General features: G+C 33.1%; 2 protein-coding genes across 4 annotated transcripts; one reads left to right on the top strand and one right to left on the bottom strand.

Annotated features, from left to right (window-relative positions):
- Positions 1 to 2982: 2982 nt before the first annotated feature.
- Positions 2983 to 4996, top strand: LOC120346411 (uncharacterized). Its single transcript, XM_039416137.2, has 2 exons — positions 2983 to 3365; positions 3687 to 4996. Exons 1-2 carry the CDS (start codon positions 3044 to 3046, stop codon positions 4091 to 4093), a joined length of 729 nt encoding a protein of 242 aa, XP_039272071.2. The 5' UTR covers positions 2983 to 3043; the 3' UTR covers positions 4094 to 4996.
- Positions 4997 to 9203: 4207 nt separating this feature from the next.
- Positions 9204 to 19442, bottom strand: LOC120345839 (uncharacterized). Of its 3 annotated transcripts, none has more exons than XM_039415403.2 (16): positions 19181 to 19429; positions 18668 to 18738; positions 17908 to 18075; positions 17492 to 17621; positions 16863 to 17077; positions 16401 to 16583; positions 15682 to 15841; positions 14888 to 15027; positions 14656 to 14718; positions 14095 to 14203; positions 13356 to 13491; positions 12583 to 12669; positions 12049 to 12178; positions 11426 to 11561; positions 10915 to 11003; positions 9204 to 10126 (listed from the first exon to the last, which is right to left on the bottom strand). In XM_039415403.2, the coding sequence occupies exons 1-16, from the start codon at positions 19202 to 19204 to the stop codon at positions 9979 to 9981; spliced, it is 1989 nt and encodes a 662-aa protein (XP_039271337.2). In that variant the 5' UTR covers positions 19205 to 19429; the 3' UTR covers positions 9204 to 9978. The 3 variants fall into 3 exon arrangements, with proteins under 3 accessions (XP_039271337.2, XP_039271339.2, XP_077971241.1); XM_078115115.1 differs by lacking the exon at positions 9204 to 10126 and adding an exon at positions 10234 to 10664 and having other exon boundaries at positions 19181 to 19442; XM_039415405.2 differs by lacking the exon at positions 12583 to 12669 and having other exon boundaries at positions 19181 to 19428.
- Between the last annotated feature and the right edge of the window lie 6435 nt (positions 19443 to 25877).

Raw genomic sequence — 25877 nt, 5'->3', positions numbered from 1 at the left:
CATGAGAGATTAAAAAAAAATAATCGTGTTTTAGGATGTTATTTTGGGTTTGAAAAATGAGCTAGGAACCTGATTATATTTGTTTAACATTTGTGTATATAAGTCAAACGATTTGCACTGAAAGAGGGATAGAATAGTAAAGACTGGACAATCAGATATGTGGTATAAATTAGTGTGAATGAAAAATGTATCGGCTGTTTATAATTTTGTTAGCTTTTCGTCTTTTTTTGTTCCGTTATGAAGTCAGCAGCGATTTGAAATTAATCTATAGAAACACGGAAATGAAATGAGATTTTGTTATATTTTTTATTGCCATACCCAACAGTTTAGAATACATTTCAATCGTTAAATGCGCAATTGTCTAATTTATATAGAAAGCAAAAGTGCTTTATCAATGGACAGCACGTAACCTGAATGAAGATATCAACAAATATATTTTTAACGATCAGTTCTATAACTTTTTGGCGTTCATGTTAAGTCATAACCTTTGAGAAATGAGTTTCCAATTCGTATATAATTATCTGTATTTCTGCTACCCGATAAGTATCTGCATTTAAAATACAACGATGGCTATACGTTACTGTGCCATGACAAAGTTAAGTTGCGGTTTGCTTAGAAAGTACCAATGACGCCAATCGAACCTTTTGAAAGTACGGACTGTAAATACAAATCTCTGAATTCTTGGAAATTATCCGCTGCGGTACTCTAAAAAAGGAATCTACGGTACTTGTAAAGATATGAAATTGGGGTCTGTCTTGATCATTCGAGCGTGCATGTATGTATAAAAATTATACGATCACTAGACATTTGCAAATATTATATTATATATATCAGTATAATAGCAATTAATTTATTCTCATAATAATTGTATTATCTCGCAAACTTATCGGATTTGTTATACTTCCGCATATTTCACATCAATAAATGACATCGTATGCTTGCGTTCACGTCATGTTGCTTATCTACATGGCGACGGATAAAATATATGAACGACTCGCAATCCACGGTTAAGTTTTCGCCCAATTTTCGATGAACGTCGCCTTCCTGTATGAAATAAACTTTTATTGCTATTATAAAAGCCTTAACAAATGATTCATTCATGAACAAGTCAATGGTATTCTCCGGGCGGCACATTTTTACCGTCAGGTAACTGTTAAAATTTAATCGACCGTTCCCTAGTTTAGTGGTCGTTTGTGAGTTCCTAATATTTCTTGTTATTTACTATGATACCGTCTGAAGAGAGGATAGCTCGAGAAAATTTTTGTGTCGATGTGATAAGCCAGGCGGCCAAGCTAGGCAAATTAGAGAAAGAAAATCTTATAATAGTATTGTATTAATTAAAATTAAAAATTATTATAGAGTCACAGGTCGGGAAGATTTGTTTCATCGTGTATAATCATCAAGAATCCTGAAATCATATATCTCGTTTTCAAATAAAATTCGGAAAATACTACTGGAAGAGAATTGATGAAATTTGTAGTTTACGTTCGCAGCAAATATGGTGGCTTATTCTCATGAAAGTAGCTCAAAAATTATTACCTAAATAGTCTAGTCAAATCGATCAAACATTGGCATACTTATCGACGCTATGTTCATCAAATATTTGGACCTCAATGACAAAAAACATGCCCGCTATCGTCAATGCATTTTAATCAACTTTGGACCAGAGAATGCCCTGATTGTTCAAGTGCATAACTCGATATCGAACTTGTTAGCCGTTGGGATTTGTTTATTTAAACAGGCAAAAGATGTTTTTGTATCTCTTTACCGTGTATACACGGACGCGGCGTCTCCGCTACGAGGTCGGAGCGGCGTCAATATTTTATTGCGCTAATCAGTTGTGAGAAAATCCAGGCCATTCTAAGATTTAAATGACATTGACATGCACAAAGCAAGCGACAGATAATAACAATCTTTTGCTGCGTAGTGTGTTAAAGTTAATACCACCATTACGTTGGTCAGCATAAACAACAGGAAAACAAACGTAGTTACGAAAAACAGTTTTATTACTATTATTAGTGTATTATATAAACCACAGAATTATACTTCTTACCCAGTATGAGCTTGTCCATAAGCGGCAAATTTCTTGCATAAATTAGATTTGAATGTTTTCCCTACCGGTACAATTTCAGGGAAGTCAGATGAAGAAATTCATAAAAAGATGCCAGATTAGTCAGAACGTACATGTTGCAAACCATCTGTAATAATTTATAAGCAGGATAGCAGCAGTGATGTTATATAACGAACGCATCCAAGTTTGTGTTCTGACCGAATTCAGTTTATGCCCTGAATAGCCTTCGGCGCTGAATTTGCGTGCTATTTTAAACACAGTGCAATCTTGGATTGATAGAAATATTTCTAATTTTTTGTAGACGACTGATTTGCTATCAATAGTTCTCAATACATATATATAATCTTCGAAATGAAGTCTGCATGGCTGGGGGCTTTTCATTCTTATGGAGATCAGATATGGTTACCGTGGGGGTATTTTTTGTTGTATATCGATAGAAACTGGTTAATTTCTTTGTCAGAATACGCTAGTTAAGAAATTTGTTTTCACAGTTATGGTTTATCACGCCGTTTATGTGTTTTTCCATATTTATTTTTGAGTCAAGTTCTTATCTATTCTAGGAAGTTTGGAAGAAAGTGTTTGAGTATATTACATTATATAATACTATATATATGCTACGAATAATATGTAAGATTGAACTTTTCTTCAATCCAATTATACGTATGTGTTAATTTAAAAATTCGGCAAATATTTCAAACATGACGTGAAAAAAGTGGAATTTAGAAATCTGATATCCTTGGTGTTACAACGAAAATTGGGAAATTTTTGTAATTTGCTTATATAATGTAACAATCTCTAACCGTGATAAAGTTTTTGAAAGCATAACCAGTAGATCGACCAGTAAGCTATTAAATTTTAAATTTTAAATTAATTAAAATTTTTATTTTGCTTTATACTTACATTTGTTCTATATTACTTTTTGTTTATGATTTATAGATTGAATTCTGTATTTAAATATAACAATCTAAAATCATGAATGAAATACGAATTACACCAAACTTGGGAAATACAACAAACGAAGATCCAGTCACTGTAGTACAGACTCAAACGGAAGCTTCAAATCACGAAATCGGATGTCTAGGTAGTCATAATAGAAACACAAGACAATCGTTATCGAGAAGATCTGTGCGACGAGCACAAGCTGTCAACTTTTTGCTATACGGCATAACGTTAATGATACCTGGTATTTCTATGATAATCGTCTATTTCGTAGTCTTCAGAATACCGTCTGGAAATTTACAGTGGTCTCCAGCAGACGCTTTTGTCATAACCGGAGCTATTTTAGTCGGATTCAGTGAGTATACTTCTTTGATATTTTAAAAGTGAATTGTATCAAATTATCTATTATACTTCATTATGTTCCCACAAGTAAATTAGTTACTTACCAATACGTTCGCCCAATTGAATATTTTATGGAATTGAAATTCTTTTTCAAAGTTGTATCAAGTTTAGAACGACGGAACTGCATCGTAAAATTTGGGATCAATAATATAGCATAGCTATAAATCGATGCATATTAAACACTACATCATTGTATCTACTCTAAACATTCATTTACAATCCCACTATGCATCGTAAATAGCATCACGTTAACTTTCGTTATTGATTATTACAGGTATTGTGGCGGAGGTAATTGGTTTATGGCAATTTTGCATGTCAAGGTACGAGCCCGACGAACCACCAAGGGATATGACGATACGAAATAATCAGTATAGCGACTCTCCTCCATCGTATGATAGAATAGCAATAGACTTGCCTGATTTAGTCATGGTTTCTGTCCCACATTCTTCAGCAGGAAGTCCACCATCTTTTGAATCTTGCTTTCCAAAAGGCAAACCGCTTCCTGGCTTAGAAAATATAGCGTATGACAGTGCACAAACTGACGACGAAGAGCTTCCTCCGCCTCCAGCTTACAGTGATACAGCGAAGAACAATAAATTTGCAAACAAAGATTCACCAGTCATCATCAATGAACACGCCGGAAGCGTGAAATATGTGACATCAGAAAATAGCAATTCGTGAAATTTTCTACACTTGTAAATCGACCGTAAACAAGTCTTGTGTTTACTGCAACAAGAAGATTATTATGCATGGCAGTGCTCAATTCTTGGCAAATCTGGCTTTGAAATCGACAGCACATCATGGATATTTTCCACAAGATTGTTCGACCAGCTGGGGTATCAGTTGCCACATCAATCTCCTGGTCATGAGATGTTTTCCTCAACAAACAATAACAAGTACTGCATGAATAATAAATGACACAAGTACATATTTTACTTGCGATGATATATATTTGCGTTCATCCCATCTCCTGAAAATGTTGACCACAGACATGCAATTAGATTGGGCTGTCTGGTGCTTCTCAACCTAGTCTAATGTTGCGATTTTAGTAAAGGTGTTTGGTTCTCAATTATATTTTACTATTATATCACCCAAACAGATCACACAGACTTTCAAGAAAATATAGTTCAGGGGTTCTCGCTGAACCAAGCGCTAGCGCTGTAGACCTGATGACGAGGCGATTCGTCACTCACAACCTCTGTCATTTCGATACGTATTGTAGAAACTTTATTAATGAGTATTTTCTAATGAAGTGACAAATAAAATAACTTCCACTCTGAATTGGTTACGTTGGCCAACATTTTTTTATGTAAGTTTTTATTTCCTGTCACCTGGTTATATTGTCGTTTACAGAATCTTGAATTTATCATCTATGCATATTGTCTCCCATATCGTGCCACACGCCACCTCTTGTGTTTTCAAAATTTTATGCAATATTCCATGAGACATATTTATATGTGGCATAACCTTTTCAGAAATTGTAATTGCAGTTAGATAGCCTTTTTCTTGTACAAGTGTCGACTACCGTAGACAATCTATAAAGTTGGAATATTGTGTAAAATACAAGCCTAAATTAAACTACAACATTATGTTTAGTTTATTCAATTATACATTTTTTCAAAAAGTTTCGAGTATGGACCGGTTTGTATTGATCAAACATAGGATTTTCAGGAAACAGTTTAGGTCAGGGTCGTCCATCCTTTTTGGCCGAAGGGCCACATGTAATTCACTAATAACTGCGCGGGCCACTTAACACTGTAGTTATGTTTTGGTTTTGATACACTGACTACAGGTTAATGAAAAACAGATAATACCTTCACGCTAAACTCACAATTATTAGAACAATAAAACTGTTTTTTTCCCAACCATTGATGGGGCGCCACCAGTGGTTTTTCCCAAAAGTTTTGCAAAAAACAAGTCGAGACGCTTGATCATTTTCATCACAGCTCCCAACAAATCAATGCCCATAGTCGTGCCCCTAACTAAAACAATGGCTGTGAACTCTTCGTTAATTTCAAAATCCTCATTAACTCCACGCGTGAAGAGCAGTAGATATAATGCCAGTATTTTTATTAGCGCCAAGGAATACGATGAAAACTTTCCCGCTTTTGCAATTGAAGCTTCTGCTATAAAATTCCCAAGCTCTTCAACACGACGAGAATCGTCTGTCTTGACAGGCTTATATTTGCAAACGCCTCTTTTATTTCCAAACATCAATACTAATTCACTCAATATTTGTCAATATTTGCGCGGGCCATGAGACGACCCTGGGTTTGGTAATCATCATATTTGTAGACGCTACGCCGTAATGCTGTCAACGACGATCAACGCTACACTCCTATCATTGTTGTTGATTTAAATTGCACTTGTACTTGATTCAAATTCATTTGTGGTACTAGATTGTATTGCTAATAACAAAGGTAGATTAGACAGACAGTCGTACAATTACACGGTTAAATAAACGAATATAGCCGTCGGCTAAAGTTGAGCCGAAGAGATTTGTTTCTTGCGCCATAGATCTGTTCAAGCGCATTTCTAAACGATACCTCAACACGTTTTCTTATTATGTCGGGGCTGGTGAGATGGAACACAGGTAAAAATTTTAGTAAGCGACTGCTTAGTGCGTAAACTAGTGATCATGGGACAGAAATATAATTTCGGAAGATGATAGAGTAGATAGCAGCAGAAGGAAGTAGTTTTTATCAACGTATTTGGGTGTATTTGTACTGAATACAGCGAAGAAAGTTGGAAGCAGAAGACTTGCGCCTATGGCTTTCAGAGTAAAGCAAATTGGGATCTTTCGTAGAAAGCCTCTGCCAAGATTGTAACACCCCCACCACCGCTCAAAATAAACAAATTATAGTAATTCTCCAGTTAGGGTTTGTTTAGAATACAGATTGGGCTGGAAAATCAAATTTTCAAATTATTCCTGCCCCCAACCGGATAATTACTAATTTTTTTATTTTAAAACGTGACGGGATCTCACATTTTTGCATTATGGGCGGGAGCTTTCTACAATAATTCGCAGATTGTGCAGGTAGCCTACAAAAGAACCTGTATGATTTCATCGTTGGTTCGCGGTTGACAATATATATACGTAGAGGTGAACCAAGGGCACTTGCGACCAAGTTATTATACATAAGGAAGGTTTCGAGTCGACAACGAAAATTATAATAATCAGACTTTATTATACATAAAATTTACAAAATTGGTGATAATACTAGAATTATAAACTTTCTGTATAACATAGCCTACTAGTTTCAATTTAATTAAGAAAGCATTTCGCGTGCTCATTCCAAATTCAACATCCAAACTGTTATTTGTAAAGTTCATATTCGGAGTATTACTATGTGGATACGGCGGGACACGGCTTTATGGGATAATAAACCATTGTTGTATCATCAGTCTGACACATTCTAAGAAATAGAAGAATATAATTCTACGTCACACAGGCACATCAATTGTCCTATTGTTTGCACAGGAATGTGTAAATCTGTTGAGCGTATTATATTGTCTTAATGTTGAGAAAGTCACACTGTATTGTTTTCAGAACTAGTAACCCCTTTGTTTGCCTCCTACGAGCTCAACTCAAAACTAAGATATTGTTATATCAGCCTATCAGGTAAATATATGAGTTGGATAGGGCTATGAGCGTGTGAGCACATATTCACAGCACATCTTCGTGATTTATAGCGGGTAATCAAATGGAAACGTATTTGTATACATCGCTCCGCTGTGTCGTATGAACTTAGATTTCTCAACGGTCAGAAGTGATCTATTGTTACCCCCAAAACGGTCGTCGTTTGGTTGAGGGACACTCCTTTCTATTGATGAATATGTTGTATAGATGAAGACAGGACATGATGGGTATATCTAAGAATATTATATAAATGACGTGTAGTTTGGCTCACTATCAATTACGCAGACTACTTATATATGGCTATTTATTTTAGTCAGTCAAAATATTTGAGTGGGATTTTATTATTATTAAAGGGATTATACTCCAGGATATCATGCGTTACTCAAATAACGCTATGAATTATTTGCCTCCGGTTTGTAGCACTTTACATCACTCCTTTGAAATTCAGTTAGTTAAGTAAAAAATTTGTTGTCATTTGACGCCCCAAAGGATCACAAGATTTTTCATTGATGACATCTATGGCTCGGATTCAAATTTTATCGCATATTGTTTACAGAACTGAACTAATTTAGACGTAGAAATTTGAATTTTATGATGAGCGATCCTGACAGCATCTTTATAGACATTCAAGGAAGGGATCCCCGTCACTCAAAAAGTCGGAAACACGTCGTCCAAAAACCTCCACAGTACAGGACGAAAGACAAAAGTTGGAACTTTATTTTATGCGGGCTTTCTCTCTTTGTGGTATTAGTCGGAGGAATCATATTATATTTCGTATTGGAGCAGTTTACTGGCGGCGAAAACAGACCATAATTTGCTAAGTGGCATCAGTATGCACCACCGTAAAAACATATTTTAATATTACAAGATGACGCGTTCAAAAATTATTCCATGAACACGGGGAGAAATATTCCACAAATAATCAATATCATGCAGATGCGTTGAATAATACTGTGATTTCTTCCGGCTTGATCACCAGGACAACATGTTTTCTTGCTAGCCAGGGATTAAGCAGGCTTCTTCGTAAGAATAATATCCAAAATCAATTGTCTCCAAGAGTATGACTTAACCATATTTTGTAACACACCAAGTACGCGACGCTTGGAACTAATAAGACAACTTGATATATATAGTTTGAAGACCATTTGAATCTTCGACCCCACCCATATTCGATTGGTTTTCAATTCTCAATTTTCGAGAGGTATTTAATTAACATCATTATGACAGCGTATGTTCATCCTAGCGGGGTCTCGAATCCTGGATCCAAGCAATTGATTCAGCATGACGAAATCAAGGATCTTCTTTAGCTTCATATCAAAGATTATTTGCGTGTACAGTATTACGGTTTTAAATAATAATTGAGTCTATCCATTAACATTAACACTGTGCAGCTACAAATACAAACTTGTTTTCGACCAATGAAATGGTTGATTCACTTTATTTACACGTTGTTTTTTATTTTGATTTTGATCGTCATTTCAGTCACATACAATAAATATGAAATATGTTTGAAAACTAGTGAATTTATCAGTATTGCACATATTTATTTCCACTTATATTTTCTACTACTTTTTTTTACATTTTATTATGTTAATAAGTGCAATTGGTCTTGACTTCATCGCATACCGTATATATGCTTGAAAGCGATTCAGGCTGGGTCAATTTGTTAAAGTGTATATTAGTGCCTTTGCTTATTGTCGACTAGTAATTATGCTCGTTTATTTATCCAAGTGAAAAATTAAGATGCACTTCTGTTGAACAAAAAATCTAAATAGTAATAATTTTATTGTATTGGAGTTGCCGATGCAAGGCAAAAGAACAACCAATTTTACAAGCGTACAGTCGACTCTTCCGTGATTTTTATTTATTCCGACTATATGCGCTCTTGGCTTAACTTCAGTCTGAGATAACTTCGTGGGGACTTGAAACTTGTATTTCAAGTTACAATCCGAAACGTTTTATCACAAGCTCCACTCAGATCAAGGTAAAATTAGCTCTCGCCGACTGGTTTACATTCTTCCAATTTATTGCCCATGTATGCCCAATTACATTTCTATTGGAGAATACCCGCCGATAGATTTTGATACCGCTCAATTGGTGTAAAAATCGCTTTAGAATCTACCTCCCCCTCCACATTTCAAACAAAGAATTTGCATTCGTAGCATATTTTTTGAATCAATATTTATAATTATATTATTACTATGATATATATACAGCATTTAAAATTTTTGTGGACATGCAACATTACAAAGAAATATATGAATATGATATATATATATACGTACCGATAAAAATCGTTGCATATTATTCTAGTCAGAAAAGGAATGCATGTTCGAGGCAGGGTGTAAGAAGGGAAAGAATGGAGTTAACTCCCAAACTACCATATTTCGAATGAGTAACAGAAACAGTTGGATTATTTGATGAGTAAATGATAAATAGGATAATTAATTTTGAACTTCGCCTTGGTAAAAATATGACAATACACAGGACAGAAATTCAGGAATGTTGCCAAAACTTCAAATATAGTTTAAGTATGAGACATGGGTAGACCCTTCGATCAATACTTCACAGAATTTCAAACAAAAGCATGAAATTCACTTTACACTGACATGTACAGGTCAGACTTATACAAAGCAAACCGAATTGGTATAAAGTAAGAACAAGATGTTAAAAACAGGTCGACAATTTTTGACACAATGGCAGTAACACAAGTAAATCAACATGAAGACTACTGACAACAAAGGATGGTAGAGCAATACCCAGAGATAGATAGTATTCAGTTCATTGGAATAATTCTCGATTGAACATGTCAACAGGTTTTCGAACCTAACCCATGTAAGCGCCCCAGCCTATTTGCATAACTATATATGTTTTGTTATTCTTGAGTGAGTAGGAAACCTCTTCGAAGCAAAAAAACTGACACATTTTATACACCAGAATAGCGAGTGTGAACACGAGCAAGTAATGGAAGAGACTTTTTGAGTTTATCTGCAGATGATTCTGGAATTTGTTTACATGATGATATGTCCAATTCTCTCAACCATCTGTTGTTTTTGATTAGTCCATGAAAGAATCTAGATGGAAGTAGTGAAAATGTTGATAGATAGAGTACTTATGTTATACCTAAATCTAATTAGAAATATCCTTATCTTCTTGAACACTTTTGATTTGGGATGTCCTCCTTCACAGAGTAAAAGTTGTTTGATTCTTATTCAGCTTGTGAACAATTGTATCATCACAATTGATTACCTCATTATAATAAACAAATATACATTCTCTGGACCTCCTGAAGTATGCGTACCAAGATGGCGCACAACCTGAACTCAGGTTGTGTACCAGGTTAGGGTTCAGGTTATGCGACATCTTGGTGCGCATACTTCAGGAGTACCCATTCTCTTTTATAATTTGTCCACCATATGTGTTGCCAAAAATTGTTATCTGTAGTCAATTTGGTTTAAATGCATTCTCAAAAGTGCTATAGTTATCTCTAATAATCATTTGGCGAATCACCTCTACAATTAATGATTTCCTTGATGATTAGTTCAATTGTCCTGTTACTGTTTATAATGGCAGTATTGTGGTGAGATCATAGATTCATATCTTGAGTTTAACCTATAATTACCGTAATTGTGAGATCTATATTTAATAATCGAGAAAAACGTCTGCGATACCTAAAAGTTTCAATCTTCAAGTATTTTTAGGGGAAATGAGTTGAACTCTTGCCAATCATATGTTATATATTAGTTCCAGTTTATGTTCAAACCACACCTAAAGATGGAAGGACCCTAAAATATGCAAATTTGTTGCATTAAAACAGTTTTAATGTATAGAGCAACTTTAATACTGCATTCCAGCAACTTACTTTGGAGTAATATTGTCACAGTTGGACAGATCAAGTTTTTCTAAACGATGGAGACGTTGTGTTATGCCAGCTACACCATCATTAGAAATCTGGAAAATATAGTGTACATGTAGTATAATGCAAAAGTGAAAATCTTTACAGTTGCTCCCTCTGCCTGTAACATACATTTGATTACATGGGTGACAGATTAGAATGCTTGAGAGGAAAGATAACTCGTTTCCGGCCCTTAATTGTGTTAATGCACAGCAAGACTCCTATATCACTTAGAATAATTATCTTCACTCTGGCTACAGCATCCTTGCATTATATGTATATGGAGCCACTGCAAAAAGATAGAAGTAGGATAAGTATTCAATAGCACGATAATGATTCATTTTCATTCACATTCGGATTGAGAAAGAATGATTTCATTCTCAAGAAACAATTTGAATACCTCCATATTTATGCAGTGGTTCTTTCGGTTAATCGACTTGGAATCATTTGTTTGTAATAAGCAAAATAAAATTCTTACATTAGATCCTGACATGGCAAGATATGTAAGCAGGGGACATCCAATAGTAATCCCATTAACAACATCATTTGTTATTGATCTCTGCATCATATTCAATTCAAGATGTTCCATCTTAGGAAATACTGGTTGACCCACACTACAAAGAAAAATGTGAAACTTTCCACAATTTCAAATAGCATGTATATGGGATTGACCATCCAAGAATATTAAAACAAGTTAAGAATAAATGATGAACTCTCAAAATTTGATTTGTTTCTGAAAGTGCTTTTTTGCCCAGATCCTGGTATATGGACAATACTAGTAAGTAATGCAGTTGGCTAATATCAATTTTTTAATCTTTAATTATTGGCGATTTTTTGCTAATGACATTTTCTAAGAACTTTAATATAAAAAATGATGAAATTTTTTGGAAATGTTTCAAATTAATGGAATCAATTTCTGAGATACGATTTCAGTTTCTATTTTGATTCTATGAAAATAACATCAATATCACATCTCGAAAACTATATCCCACTAGCTGAGATCCACTGGAGCTGAATTCAAATCTTCAAATGTAACTCCTTGACAAGTATGGCAAAAAGCTTACATTTCTAATTCTATGCTATTGTGAAGAAAAATATTACCAAAATATTCTGACGAGACTCTCATCAGTAACATTAGGGCAATTGGACATCGACAGACGTTGCAGCTTTCTCAATCTTGTAATCCCTCTTTCTGGTAAACTTGACTTAACGTCAACTTCACTCCAATCAACTATAAAAAATAAATTACTTGAACAGAGTGATTTATAATATTTGTTCCTTAAAACAACATTTGAATGAAAGAAATCTTTGTAGAAAATTTTGTACAACCAATTTATTGCCTGATACCCAGGTGGCAAAACTTTGTATTCAAATTGAGACACATTTGAAATTAATGAAACATTTAAAATGATGAAAAGTAACCATTGAAATATGAATTTACATTTGTAGATACATCTAGTTTGTGAAAACCTATATAATTTGTTGTCCATGATATTGCAGTACAAGCAGTGTTCCCAAGATACCGTTATGGTGCACAGATGAAACTATATATTATATTAATAAGCATGCAAATTACATGACAAATTTTTTTTTATTCAGATTCAAGAGCATTCAGCATGCAACCTCATATCTCACCATAGCTAATATACTCTGCACCAGGGCTGCCTAAAAACCCAATACGACTATGGTTTCTCGAATATCTTCCTGTACTGAGTATGTGAGCTGAACATTAAAACACAAAAAATTGTTTTCCAAAACAAGTTTCCATTAACAGAAATTATTAGAAAAAAATGAGTTTCTCATAAGTAACATATATCCAATTGGGCCGCAAAATTCTGAAGAATATTAATTTAACTAAAAGATGTTAAAAATGTAAAATGAACAAGTACCATATTTATTCGGTATGATAGCCTTATGCAGAAAATTTGTCAAGTATCGCGCCCCACTTCAAAAAATAACCAGCTACAAATAACAGATAGTAAGGCAAAAGTATGTTTTATTCAAAAAACACATTGAAAATACATGGATGACACATAAATAATGATAAGTTTTGAAATGTAAATATCCAAAATAAGGCGGGCAAGATCAAATCTAACAAATATTTTTAATTAGCTTCATGCTCCCTCAAAAAATTGTCTAGGCCCCCTCGTGGGGCGCGCCACCGTATGAGAACCACTGGCCTAATGGTTAGGACAACAGAACAACTCATTGGCAATTGGTATCAAATATAAACCTAAGCAAATTATTGAGTAAGCAACGTCAGACTACAGAGATTCTGGTAGTAGATCTCTACATATTTATGGCTGCTTCTACAGACCTTTGTTCAGAGCAAAAACACCTTCATAACAACAACAAAAATTTCCATGAAAACCAGGTTGCAAACCACTAAGATAACAATATTATATTACCTTCTGTGTCTTTAACGTTTGGAAAAGTCATTCCATCAGTTATAGTAATGTTGAGTCCAAGCAATCCTCTGTCAGTGATATAGTGGCACCAGGATAAGGATAGTTGTTCAAGATTTGTGAGATACACAAATATGCTCTTAAAGTAGAGTTGAAAAAACAAACTTAGTTAAAAGTAATCAAAGTGTCTCTCAACAGATTAGGTATATAAGCTCTCATTCAATCAAGTAAAATATATTATAACACAATTGCAAAGTATTTATTCCTTCTGTAATATAAATATTGGACGTTCTTTCGAAGCCATCTAATGCATCCATTGAATGTATTTTTTTTAATTCAATAATATGATTCAATCACAAATAATCCTATAGTTCGTTCAAATCAAATAGTTAAAAACAGTATGTTGTTGTACTGCATAGAGTCAGATTCTGTATATTAGAAATTGGAAATAGGAAAATTCTGACTTGAAAATAGATTTAAATTTAAACTATTCAAAACTTAATCCCTAACCATGGTGGCTAATTAAGATTTTCGAGTGGGTATAAAATTTTAGGTAACTAATGTTTGAGTGACAGAATACTACTAATCTTTCCAAAAGAAATTGCCAACCTAAGGTTTTTTTACAATAAGTAAAGTCCAAAGTGAAAAGGCTAATAAAGGCTGGAATAAATTTGCCGTTTGGAGTTTTATAAGTGGTCAGCTGAATTTTTTTTTATTGAATAAAATTGAAAAACACTAATACCTGAATAGTTAAATCTGTTACATGTTTTCCAGAATTGATGCTCAGCTTAGTGAGGTTTAAATACTGGAAGCAATCTTTTGGAATAAGACTCAGTGGAACTTTTTTCTCACTGAATATAAAATGTAATTGGGATATGGTCAATAGATTGACTCAAGCAAAATATACAAATAATATGTAATTTTAAATGTAAATTCAGTCAATTGATTGTAGCTATGAGTTACGATTTAATATAACAAAACTTGGCAATAATAGTATTTTGTTCTATTAGAAAAGAGCAGTTTTGCAAATTCCCCATATGCATGATCATAGTTGATTGGAATGATTAAATACCACTTATGGAAGATTAAAAAATGGATGGAACATTTCCTATGAGTAAGCAGTATCAAATCTCAGCCTGAAAATAATTAGGCTTCAAATGGTACAAATTGTAAGTTGTAACCATTTGCTGATAAATAAACATTAAACTGTGAACATGAGACAACTTATTACCATTTACAACATTGATTGTATGAATAATCAAATGTCAGCATTTGATTATTTAGCTTAAATATTAGAATTTACCTGATTTCATTCTGTTGCTGGTTTTTAGATATCCAGGTATGAAACTTTGCAAAATTACACCCACTGTAAAATAAAAAATACCACAGAAAATAAGAATAAAAAAGTTCTAAACACCAGATATATTAATATAAGTTAAAAAACACATAAATAATTGTCATTCATTTAATATCTTTACTCATAGGTCATAACACTTTTTAGTTTTCAATAGAGTAATATATAAACATGTTCATACTTTGCAATCAAGGTAGAAAGTGCAGTAAGCAGAGTCAGAATTACAGAAATACTTGTCGTGGTTATATCATAACATTCAGATATATCAAGAATTTCTAACTTTTCCAAAAATGAAATCTTTGATGCTGATATGTCTGTTACCTAAAATTATTCAAAATAATAATAAAATTAAAAGGGTATATTTTTTATAATAGAGTCATTTAGCTAATGCATACAATGTTCCAAGAAAAATTACATTGGCTAAAAAATTACCTGACGAATAAATCCATTTATAAAAATACAAATGAAATTTAATTAAACCAAACTTTCAAAATGTATTCATCTCTACCACATATTAAATCTGACCATATGTCTCATGGTATACCATATATCCTTGAATATAGGCCAAGTTCAAAACTCAAATGAAAAGGTGACAAACTATACTCGAATAAATTTGATCGCACTCAAACGAAATGATATTATGCTTACTTAATCTCAACAGCTACAACTCAAACTATGTTTTCTCACGATAAGAGCGTACGATTTGTAGGGGTTGGCTTATATTCGTATTTTGAGGAAATTCACCGTTTTAGGGCCATTTTTAGGGGATAGACTTATATGCGAGATCGGCTTATATGGAAGGATATAAGGTAGTTAAATTGTGTGGGAACCTCCGAATTCCAAGTGTACTAGCTCCTAACATGTTGCTTGTTCAGAGCCTAGTTTATATTGAAGGTGAGAAACACCTCATGAAAAAAATTCACTAAATGTTTCAGCAAATTTAGTTTTACCAATTCAAATTATAAGTTAACTCACCTTTCTGCACTTAGCGAGATACAACTCCCTCAAATTATGAGAGGAGGTACAAATTGCTGAAACACCTGCATTACCAACTTCACAGCAACTACGAATATCAATAACTCTCAAATCTTGCTGTTGTTTAGCTAATGAACTAACTCCGGCATCACCCAGTTCGCTAAAAGTCAAATAAAAAATAATCAGTTTATTTATCTTATATTAATTGATGTATAATTTTGAACCATTGAGTTTAGATTGCTGAAAAAAAATAGAACATATTATATTTGTATTAGATAAAAAAGATACTTGTTAACTTATAAACTCCACTGGAAGGCAATCAAAATCAAATATTATCATCATGTAAAATTTTTGACATTGCATCAATTTGCATATTTTTTTAGGAGAAAGTGTTTAAATCAACATACTCAATAACAAAAACTATATCAGTTCACATAGCAAAATATGAAATTTGTTAATGAATCTGATTTAGAATAAATTAAGTTGGCATACTTTGCTGTAAAATAACAACGTATGCCAAATTTTGTTTCAAAAATTCGATAGAAAGATCCAACTCAAAAACGGCAAATTTTTAGGATAGAACAATTTGAAAGCAGCATTTTCAGAATCCTCACTTTTAGATTTTGTCTAAAGAAAATCATCTGGCAATACTCGATTTAGAATAGTCCACTATAAATTAACTACAGTAAATACCCAAAATTATGATTTTTCTATCTCACCGACAATTCTTGAGCACAACTTCTTTTAGTTTCAACCCTTTAATGGAAGATAATTTGGCCAAAGCCGAATTTGTGATTCCAGTACGACTCAAATCAATTCGAGTTAGAGTTGAACACCGTGCAGATGCCAATTGTACAATACAAGGGAATGTTAATGCAAATCGTTGAGTGCTTCCAAATTCACTGAAAAGTAGAAAAATAGAAAATAACAACTTTTTATTATTGACTCATTTTTGTGATGACTCATAAAGTAATATGTGCTCGGAAGAATATGATAGAGTAATATATAGCATCTCCCTAATCAAGTCCCTGCATCTGAAACAAATAACTGGCTAACCAATTGATATTTATTCATATATAAACTTTTAAGAAATTTGAAGTGAATTGAGAAAACGCTGGGAGCTGGGAAACTACTTTCATAGGAAACAACACATTTATTTGCAACATTAACTTTTTACTCACCTGAATAAAATATTGCAACATGCTAATTTGATTGAAGACAAACTCGGGCACAAAGAATAAAACTTGTTCAAAATATCATCATTCATATATCTTATCGATGACAAGTTCAAATCCACAGTTTTTTCTAAAACTTTTGCAACAACGAAGTGTCGATCAGATTGAGCCAAGAACGATCCAGACATAAACATTGCATTGCAACTTGTTATGTCCAGAGACTGTCAACAATAAAAAAAAATATTATGATAGAGAAAATAGATCTTCTACTAAAGTTTATCATTTAAATTAGAGAGTTACCCAGTTATTCTAGAATTTTCATGTTTATCCTGGAGAAGAAAGAATATACAACAATCCAATCATATGGAAAAAAAAACTCGCTCAACTCAAACTGGGCACCCATGAGTCCAGCAATCGTATCACATAATTTATACCCCATTATTACAAGACTGTACAGCCACATAATGTCTTCAGCCATCTAGCAACAAGTGTAATGTATGGCAACTATACACAACGTAGCAGAATATAACAACAAACATGTTCTCAACGCTTAGTATGATGTGCCCATTACCGTGTCATTCAGCATTCTAGGATACTACTGCCATAGTGAACACACAACTGTCAGACACTCTTACCTCAAGAGAGTCGCACTTATTCAATATTTCAACGAAACTGCTTTCTAGAATAGATGAGCCTTTCAGAGAAAGACGTACAACATGAGGTCCAAGAAGTGACATATGTCCATTTTGAGGGTTGAGCAGAGGCCTGCAATAAGATTTTAATAATAATGAATGTTTTACTGACGAGTGGATAAAACCCAAATTATTGAAATTTCAAACAAAAACAAACATTTGACAGAACAACACACAATAATCTTATTATAAAAGCCAATATCTTCAAATATACATTGGCAATGCAAATTTTTTCACTTATTATCACTCAATTTTGAATATAGCCTACTCAATGCTTAATATTCAAAAGTTTTTTTTTTCTGAATATATAGATGATAAAATGTCATTCAATTTTCTTGACAATCTCTGTTATGACTTACTTCACATTGATGTTCTCATCCAAGCCATTAATGTAAAGATTTGGTGATTTGCAATAAATTTGGTTGTCAAAAGCAGCTTCAGTGAATTCATCTTGTGGTAATAATGCCTGTGCATCAAAAATATAGGTAGATTTCCAATGTAGATCTGGATCCAAACTTGCTTCATAACTGTTTAAAAATTGATCATCTTATTAGAAAAAAATAATTTCAGATGGATAGATTTTATTTCAATTTATAAGAATAAAACAATACAAAAACATGGGAAGTAAATAAAACCTAAAAATATGTCTAAAATGTGTTGAACTTATTCACCCACCGAAGTCAGAAAGGAGAAAGCAGGAAAGAAAACATATCACAACAAACCTTATGAATGAATATGATATAGAAGAGCGATTACTCCAGCGTCTCACTTTGTAATCAGATTAACTACAATTTTAACGCCATCTACTATAGTTTAGCAATGTCAGCTTTAGACATAGGCTCTTGTTTACTATGAAAATTTCAGTATACATACTACTGCATACAAAATAGAGATTTTCAGATAAGGAGAAAAAATTGCCATATAACTGTATAAATTTTGCATGTTCACTCGGCAAAAAACAATTTAAATTAAATGCATAGGTCTGTAGGTTAGCAGTAAAATCAGAATATTGGAATATCGGATCCAGCCTGCCTGCCTGCGGTAATTTTATATGAAAGAATAAAAAATGTGTGAGAAGTCTGCATATAACAGTAAAAAATACAATTGAAAAATACTTACAATTTTTTACAAACCAGTGCACACTCTCTACGATCCGCAAGATTCAAATACTTCAAAATTTCTGACCAAATCTACAAATTCAATAAAAGTTTTGCATAAATCTCACTAAAAATTGAACCAGCTATTCCTGTATTCAGACACATTCCACAGTTCCCAAAATTTTGAAAACCTCAAAACGGCAAATTTAGACAACAGTGGGACTGGCATTAGATTGGCTACATAATTACATTATCCTGTTATCTGACTTTGGTGTTCATATTCCAGTATTTCGGTTATGATTCTTAAAGCAGTAAAGTGCTGACTTTGCGTTGGCATTTGGCAATATTGCAAGGTATTACTTTTTAACCCCAAAAGTGTTGTATTTAGGTAGACATACCCCTCCATTATATATAAAACTGTCAAAATTGGGTTTCCCGCCTAAAATTAATATACTTTTTTCCAAACCTATGAGACGGACAAAACCCTAACACCAACGCGCTGGTAAATATTTGTTCAAATAAAATTCCATCCTACCTCAATCGGCAAATTATCCATCATCCCTTGCGATCCAGTTTCAATAAATTAGTTCAATCGTTCAATATCAATTTTCATAATGGGCACATATCGAAATGATGATGCCGCATTTCTACACTTTTTATTGAGCCAGAAACAGATAGCGTTTACAACACGAAAACGACTAGCGTCGTCTGTCAGGTGACATATCACATGTCATATACCTGGTCATATACATATCATGTAACTTAAGCGTCGCTTAATTTAAAATTTCATTCATGACGTCATTTCGCATTTTTACGCAACCGTGAAACGCATATTATGGCGTCATAATATATTATCTATGTCGTCATTTTAAATTTTTATTTAATAAAAGCATCCCATTATATAGACCCAATATCACATATCACATTTATATCACATATCACATTTATATAGACACAAACGCACTTATTCAATTCAATTTGAAAAAAAAACGAGCACATAATAGTTTTCCACCTCTTCTTGTGGGTTGACAGTTTACCATTTTTAGTTGCAATGTCGTCGTCATTATTGAATAGGGGCCTCACAAATGGGCATAGCCAAGGCCCAAGCTAGGACCTCTCATTGTATAAATCGGGCCTTGTGGGAACCAACTCCAGCCATCATTTAAACTTACTTACCAAATTACATGATCATACAGCACAAAAAAACATTATTATGCTAACGTATATTGAAATACACAAATAGTTAACTGCAAATCCAAGAAAATAGTTGTTGTCGTGATTTGTCACAGATTCCATTCACAATGATTTTAACGTTGTATGGAAGAGTGAGTTTTGGTACGCCTTTCTGTGACGTCAGGGACACAACTTGGACAAAGCGCCATGCCCTATTCACACTGATTGTCTTGGTTGCTTGAATATTATCGGTGTCTTCTGATATCTTTACCTTTATCCTATTAGCCTTGTTTTAGCATTATGCACTTCATAGTTCTATAGTTGACTAGACTGGTCTGGCAACAGTACTGTATGACTTTGCAGTAAGTATGTAGCGTGAGTAGACTACAGACGTAGGAAATACTGAAATATTAGATATCATGATATACGAGCAAACTGGACAGACAGACACACTGACACAGGACGTTACCCTGTTACCGGTACAATATATCTGTAGATCACGGGTTCATACGCTGTAAACTACCTATTAAATAGGTCATGGAGTAAAAAACCTAAACTGTTGAAATATAAAAGCTAATAGTCTAAGCAGATACAGAAATACCGGTACCGGTACCGTAAGCTACGGTATAACCCTGTAACCAGATAACACTGTGTTGTGTTGATCTTTCAACTTGAGATTTACCGCTGACAAAGTCAGAAAGCCGAAAAACATAGAAAGCATTTGATCTGATCTTTTTCAATGCAGCAATGGGTATCGAATAAAATTTTATGATACCAATTAGTTTTAATAACCAATTTTAGAATATGTTAATAGTCTACATTAATAACAATATCTGACTATCATGGCAAGTTATTTAGTTATTATAGGCCTGTAAGTTGAAATTGTGCTCCAACAAATGATCAGCTTAGTCTTTATGTTGTTATATAATTACACATGGGGAATGGCTGAATGGGAAGTGTTCTAGAATTCAAGTCTACTCATCTCTTTTATCAAATAGAAACCACTTTTGGAATCCTGAATTTTCTAAAAGCAATTCAATGTTATACTGTAGTACACAGTTCTCTGATTCCAAGATGTCCTGATTTTTGGTTCGATAAAACAAACACTCTTATTTGTCTCTGAAACGAGGGCGCCTAGTAAAGTGTCTGTGCTATACTCAAATAAAAGAAATTCAGACTATGATAGATTAATTAACTTTTTTTTTTGAAGACGATGTATATCTAAACAACTTTTTTTGTACTGCATAGGTTAAGTTTGAATAATTTATGATTACTGATTAGCAAAATGAACTGAATAGGCAACTCCAATAACTTAAGTTTCCACCAATTAACTATATTTCACAATATACAGTTTTAATGCACTTGCAAAAAATGACCATTCTAACAGGGAAAACCTTGTTATGGTTAGTTTCTTTTTTAAGTATTATACAGCATCACTGAGTTCACCATAAAATATATTCGATAAAGGTAGATTTGAACAAATTAATTTATGGTAATCTATCCGTTCACGATTAATTTAACACATGCTAAAAACAATACCAATTTGGAAAGAAGTGTTTTCTTTGTTTAGTACAGCCAAATAATCTAATAGAATTGTTAAGGCTTTCAAATAGTTCCAAGTTATCTAATATTCGCAAATGCCCATCCCTGTATTTCAGGTTCTCTGCTCAACTATCACGAAGCTTAGGCAGAAATAAATTTATTCATTCATTATGCTCAACAGTGAAAACAAAAATCTATTTATCATATCAAATAGGGAATGGCACAAATACTTAATTAGTTACATGTGCATATAGAAATTTTATATTCTTAGGCACAAGAACTTATTATAATATATTAAATACTATTAATAGATGAATAGGCCTACCTCTTTTTCTTGAACATCACTGTTTTATTAATTATGTTATAGGAGAATGTAAAGTTTTATTGGTGTTAGGCAAAGTTTAAATTTAACTTTATCTTATTCCTTACCAAACCCTGATGTTGTTGAATAAAAGGGTGATTACAGAGGAAAGAGACTATGCGAATACGCTTATTAGTGCGAAAACTTAGAGGACGTGCAATTTGTGTAATCCAAGTTTAGGATAATTGGAGTCATGCTTTTGATTGATGTCTTAAATGCCCAACTGGGGGCGTGGATACAAAGGGGTGTTGGGTCTCATGTAGTTTCGTACCTAACATAATTTTAGTGGGCGTAGCATAACAAATTTTTCATGTGTCAATCCTAACCCCCACCTGACTACGCTATCCAAAAATTACCTCACTACGACGTCACAGTGATGTAATAGAGTTCTTCAAACTATACGAACTGTCATCCAAGACGTGCAGACGAGCACCCGAGATCGAACAGCTATTTTTCTCATCGTGACGATCCCAAAATGAGAGAGATCGATGACGTTAGCCCAGTTACTCATCGTCGGCGCCGATGCCATTTGATCGTACTTATATTTGGCAAGCTCTATAACATGATTGTGATGCCATAGTGACATCATTTTTGGATGGCGTAGTCCAATGGAGTTAGGATTGACATATCGAAAAATTGTTATTCTACGTTATTAGATAGAACGTTATTAGATAGAACGTTGGTCAGATAGATTTTAGAAAGTACGTTAGATAGAAAGAATTTTTTGGGCAATTTTATTACGAAACAACACGAAATGCGAATTATTGATTACTCTCCGAATGGGAAACGGGCCACAGATAATGAGGTGGCGGGCTACATGTGGCCGGCGGGCCTGGGTTTGGACCACCCTGATCTAGGGTATGCTTCGGATTTATTTGAACTGAACTATTTAGAATTGAAACAATTATTTTCTGATATAATAATATACATTTCCATCTGGTATGCAAAATTATAGGCCAAACAAGTAATCTTTTCTATTGTAGTTTCATCTCTCTAAATATTCTATGGTTCGGAAGTTCAGAAATAGTATTTCAAATGTCTTTTCAGCATATGAGTATGGCACATTCTGTTGGCACAGATTTTATACTAGATATTCAAATGGATAAAATATTTCAGGTGTTCTATTACATTGAAAATGAAACCGTCTATCTTTATTAGTTTGTTATTATTTGTTAAGCAAATCAGTTGGAAATCACAAATTATATTTTAATCTATTTCTTCATTTTCTGATAAATTGTCATGACCCAAACCATGTTTGCATTTTCTATCTAAGGTTCATAATTCTGTTTACTGTCATCATCATAAATTTAGGAGAAAATCTTAATTTGCCTGTGATTTGGTTGGATTGTATTTCTGTCTGAAAATAGTGTTTATTTATTTACCACATATGTCTGGGATTGTGAATGGGACGCTGGGTATGTATGCTGAAGTTAAATACCTGTTTGTTTAGAGTGACATCAAGCTTGGTTTTTCTTTTAAATTAAATAATAATATGCACTTAATATTATCAAGAAGTTACATGTTTTATATTTATCAAGTTAGAACTATTTAGCTGTCTTTTACTGTCACCGATTGGTTATCTCAGAAACCTAATTTTTTTTTTGTAAATCTGTGTTTAAATTTAATATCTTCACTTCTGAATTAAATTTGTTAAAGTCTGTTATATTGTTCAAAGTATAATAAATATGTTCATATAGGATAAGTACTATACAAAGCAAAATCATGAGATGCACAAAATTTTACTCCAAAAAAACTTGGGCTTAAATCATTGTTAAAGACTCTGGTAATAAAAATTTTTGAAAAAAACGTAATAAATAGAATAAGCTTAATTTGTCAATGCTACCTTTCACAAAAAAATCATTTAGTGCATCGAAATTATACATTTCATTCTTGTGATTTTTTTTTATTGATGTTAACGCTAATGATGAATTACCGGAGACAGTTATTATGAAATGGAGCGAGATTGTCCTTGTTTATTCAATTCATTTGGTATTTTGTCTCATCTAGCATTCATTCATTTTTTGTCCTCATATTAAGTCTTATTTATTCACTTTATTTACTTTACAGTGAGTGGAATTAATTTTCGTTATTTCTATAATTGTAACTATAAGTCTGTGTGAAACTATTTAATGAATACAGTATTATGGAATACAATGGGAAATTATTAACAAACATGACGTCGTACTTAATGCCGAGTTATTTCTGAAAATTACCATGACGTTACGTTAAGTCTGTAGTCTGCCGCCTTTTATTGATCCAAAAATCATGTCCTCTCCTGCACTCTGCCTTTCGAACTCAGACTTTTGAATTGGTCATGTTTCCTAAATCACATTCGCCATTAGGTGGATTTTATGCCGCAATTACTATTTTTTTATGTGTTTTATATGTCTGCTTGTTTCAATAGGTAGGCCAATTTCTATAGTTGGGGAGGAATTGGCATATTCTGGTATGCTTTGCAATTACCTATGCCTTGTTGAGAAATAGCATATTATCTACATTATTAATACTTTAACTCTATTCCACAGATCAACAAATACCGTATATAAACCCAAATAGAAACAATGTTATTTTATTTATTTTTTTTCTGTATTTTTAATAATAAGCCGTTTTAATTTGGTACATTTTATTTGGCTTTCTAAGTTGTTTCCTTCTTCATTTCAAAATTTATATAAGAAAACATATCGGTATGACATATTAAAGTTAACAAGGTATGATTCTAATTACCCTAATAAAGTTTATATTAGATGTATTGACGCTATTAACATTTTATTTACCATAGTTCTTTGTCTGAAAATGGATTTGACCTATATTAGAAGTTGGACTTTGTGATTATTGCACTAATTCAAGTCCACTTACACTTCTTTTTGTGATTATGTCATTAAACAATAGAGTGAGGGGTCTTGCATGACCTACTTCCAAAACTATTATCTAGTAAGCTTATTTGTTTGGTAATTATGGGATATGTATCATTTTTGTTTAGCATTGAGAGGTATAGTGATAACTTGAGTTATCAAATACCGTAATAGAATATTGTAGATTTTAATTATGATTTTTGTGGAACATAAATTCATACATCCATCATCAGAATCGGATTTCAATTTTATAGTATCTATTTCAAAGTCAAATTAAATTTGACTTGATTTATAGTTTAGATACTTGGATTTGAAACATGTACAAATCATTCCATGAGCAAATTTTTGTCTATATCCTAAAGTGAATCATCACACTTAGGATATAATACTCATTCAATATGTAGGTGCTAGTCTTGGTGGTTTATTACAACATCCTACATAAATTAGTGACATATTATCTAGTACTTCTCTACATTTCTAGTTTCAGTAACATGCTGATAGATAGATGAAGTTTGTAAGGTTTGTCTATACAATGCCCAAACTTACAGTTACTTTATCATTTGTAGGTGAACTTTGTTGTAGTATATATGGGATATGTCTGAAGATCATCCTTAAGTGCTATGATCGAATATTTTAGGACGTTCATTCTCGTTTAAGTCAAGGTTGGTATGTAAACACTCAACTCCTGTGTTCCACCAATTGGAACCATTTCAATAAGATCTCATGGGCAATTCAGTTTATTCATTAATAAAGTCATTCATTGAATCAGCATTGGTAATTCATCAGATTAAGCCTATCCAATGTCCAATGAGTGAATCACTGAATTTATGACGTAACTCACAAAGGTGATTACGTTAGCAAGTACATAACCTGTGTGGTATGGTGTAATAGATAGAGAGGTAACAATCGCGTCATTCTCAAGTTATTAGCGGGCAAACCGGGCTATCAAAATCCTAGTGTAAAATTATTTTTTTTATTAAAATATAAATCTCTTTGCCAGAACTGGAGTCTCCAATTTATGGGGCAATAGCAGTATTTATGGGACTTAGCTAAAGCTAAAGAAAATATTATTACCGGTGTCTATAAAATGTATATATGAGTATGATATTTCAATATAGAAAAAAAATATTTGTTGGATCTAAATAGGCCAGTCTGTGAAAAGAAACGAAATAGGAAATAGAAGATTATTCAGCCATCGACATAATTATAGTCTAGCAAACATAATATGTTGGGAAGTCTGATGAACAGATTTCTTATGGATCATCAATTTGTGAGTCTTTGTATAAATCCTATGTTTTCAAATG

This window comes from Styela clava, chromosome 8 (genome assembly GCF_964204865.1).
Source record: "Styela clava chromosome 8, kaStyClav1.hap1.2, whole genome shotgun sequence".
In the NCBI taxonomy this organism is placed as follows: Eukaryota; Metazoa; Chordata; class Ascidiacea; order Stolidobranchia; family Styelidae; genus Styela; species Styela clava.
This window is presented reverse-complemented; position numbering and strand designations above follow the sequence as displayed.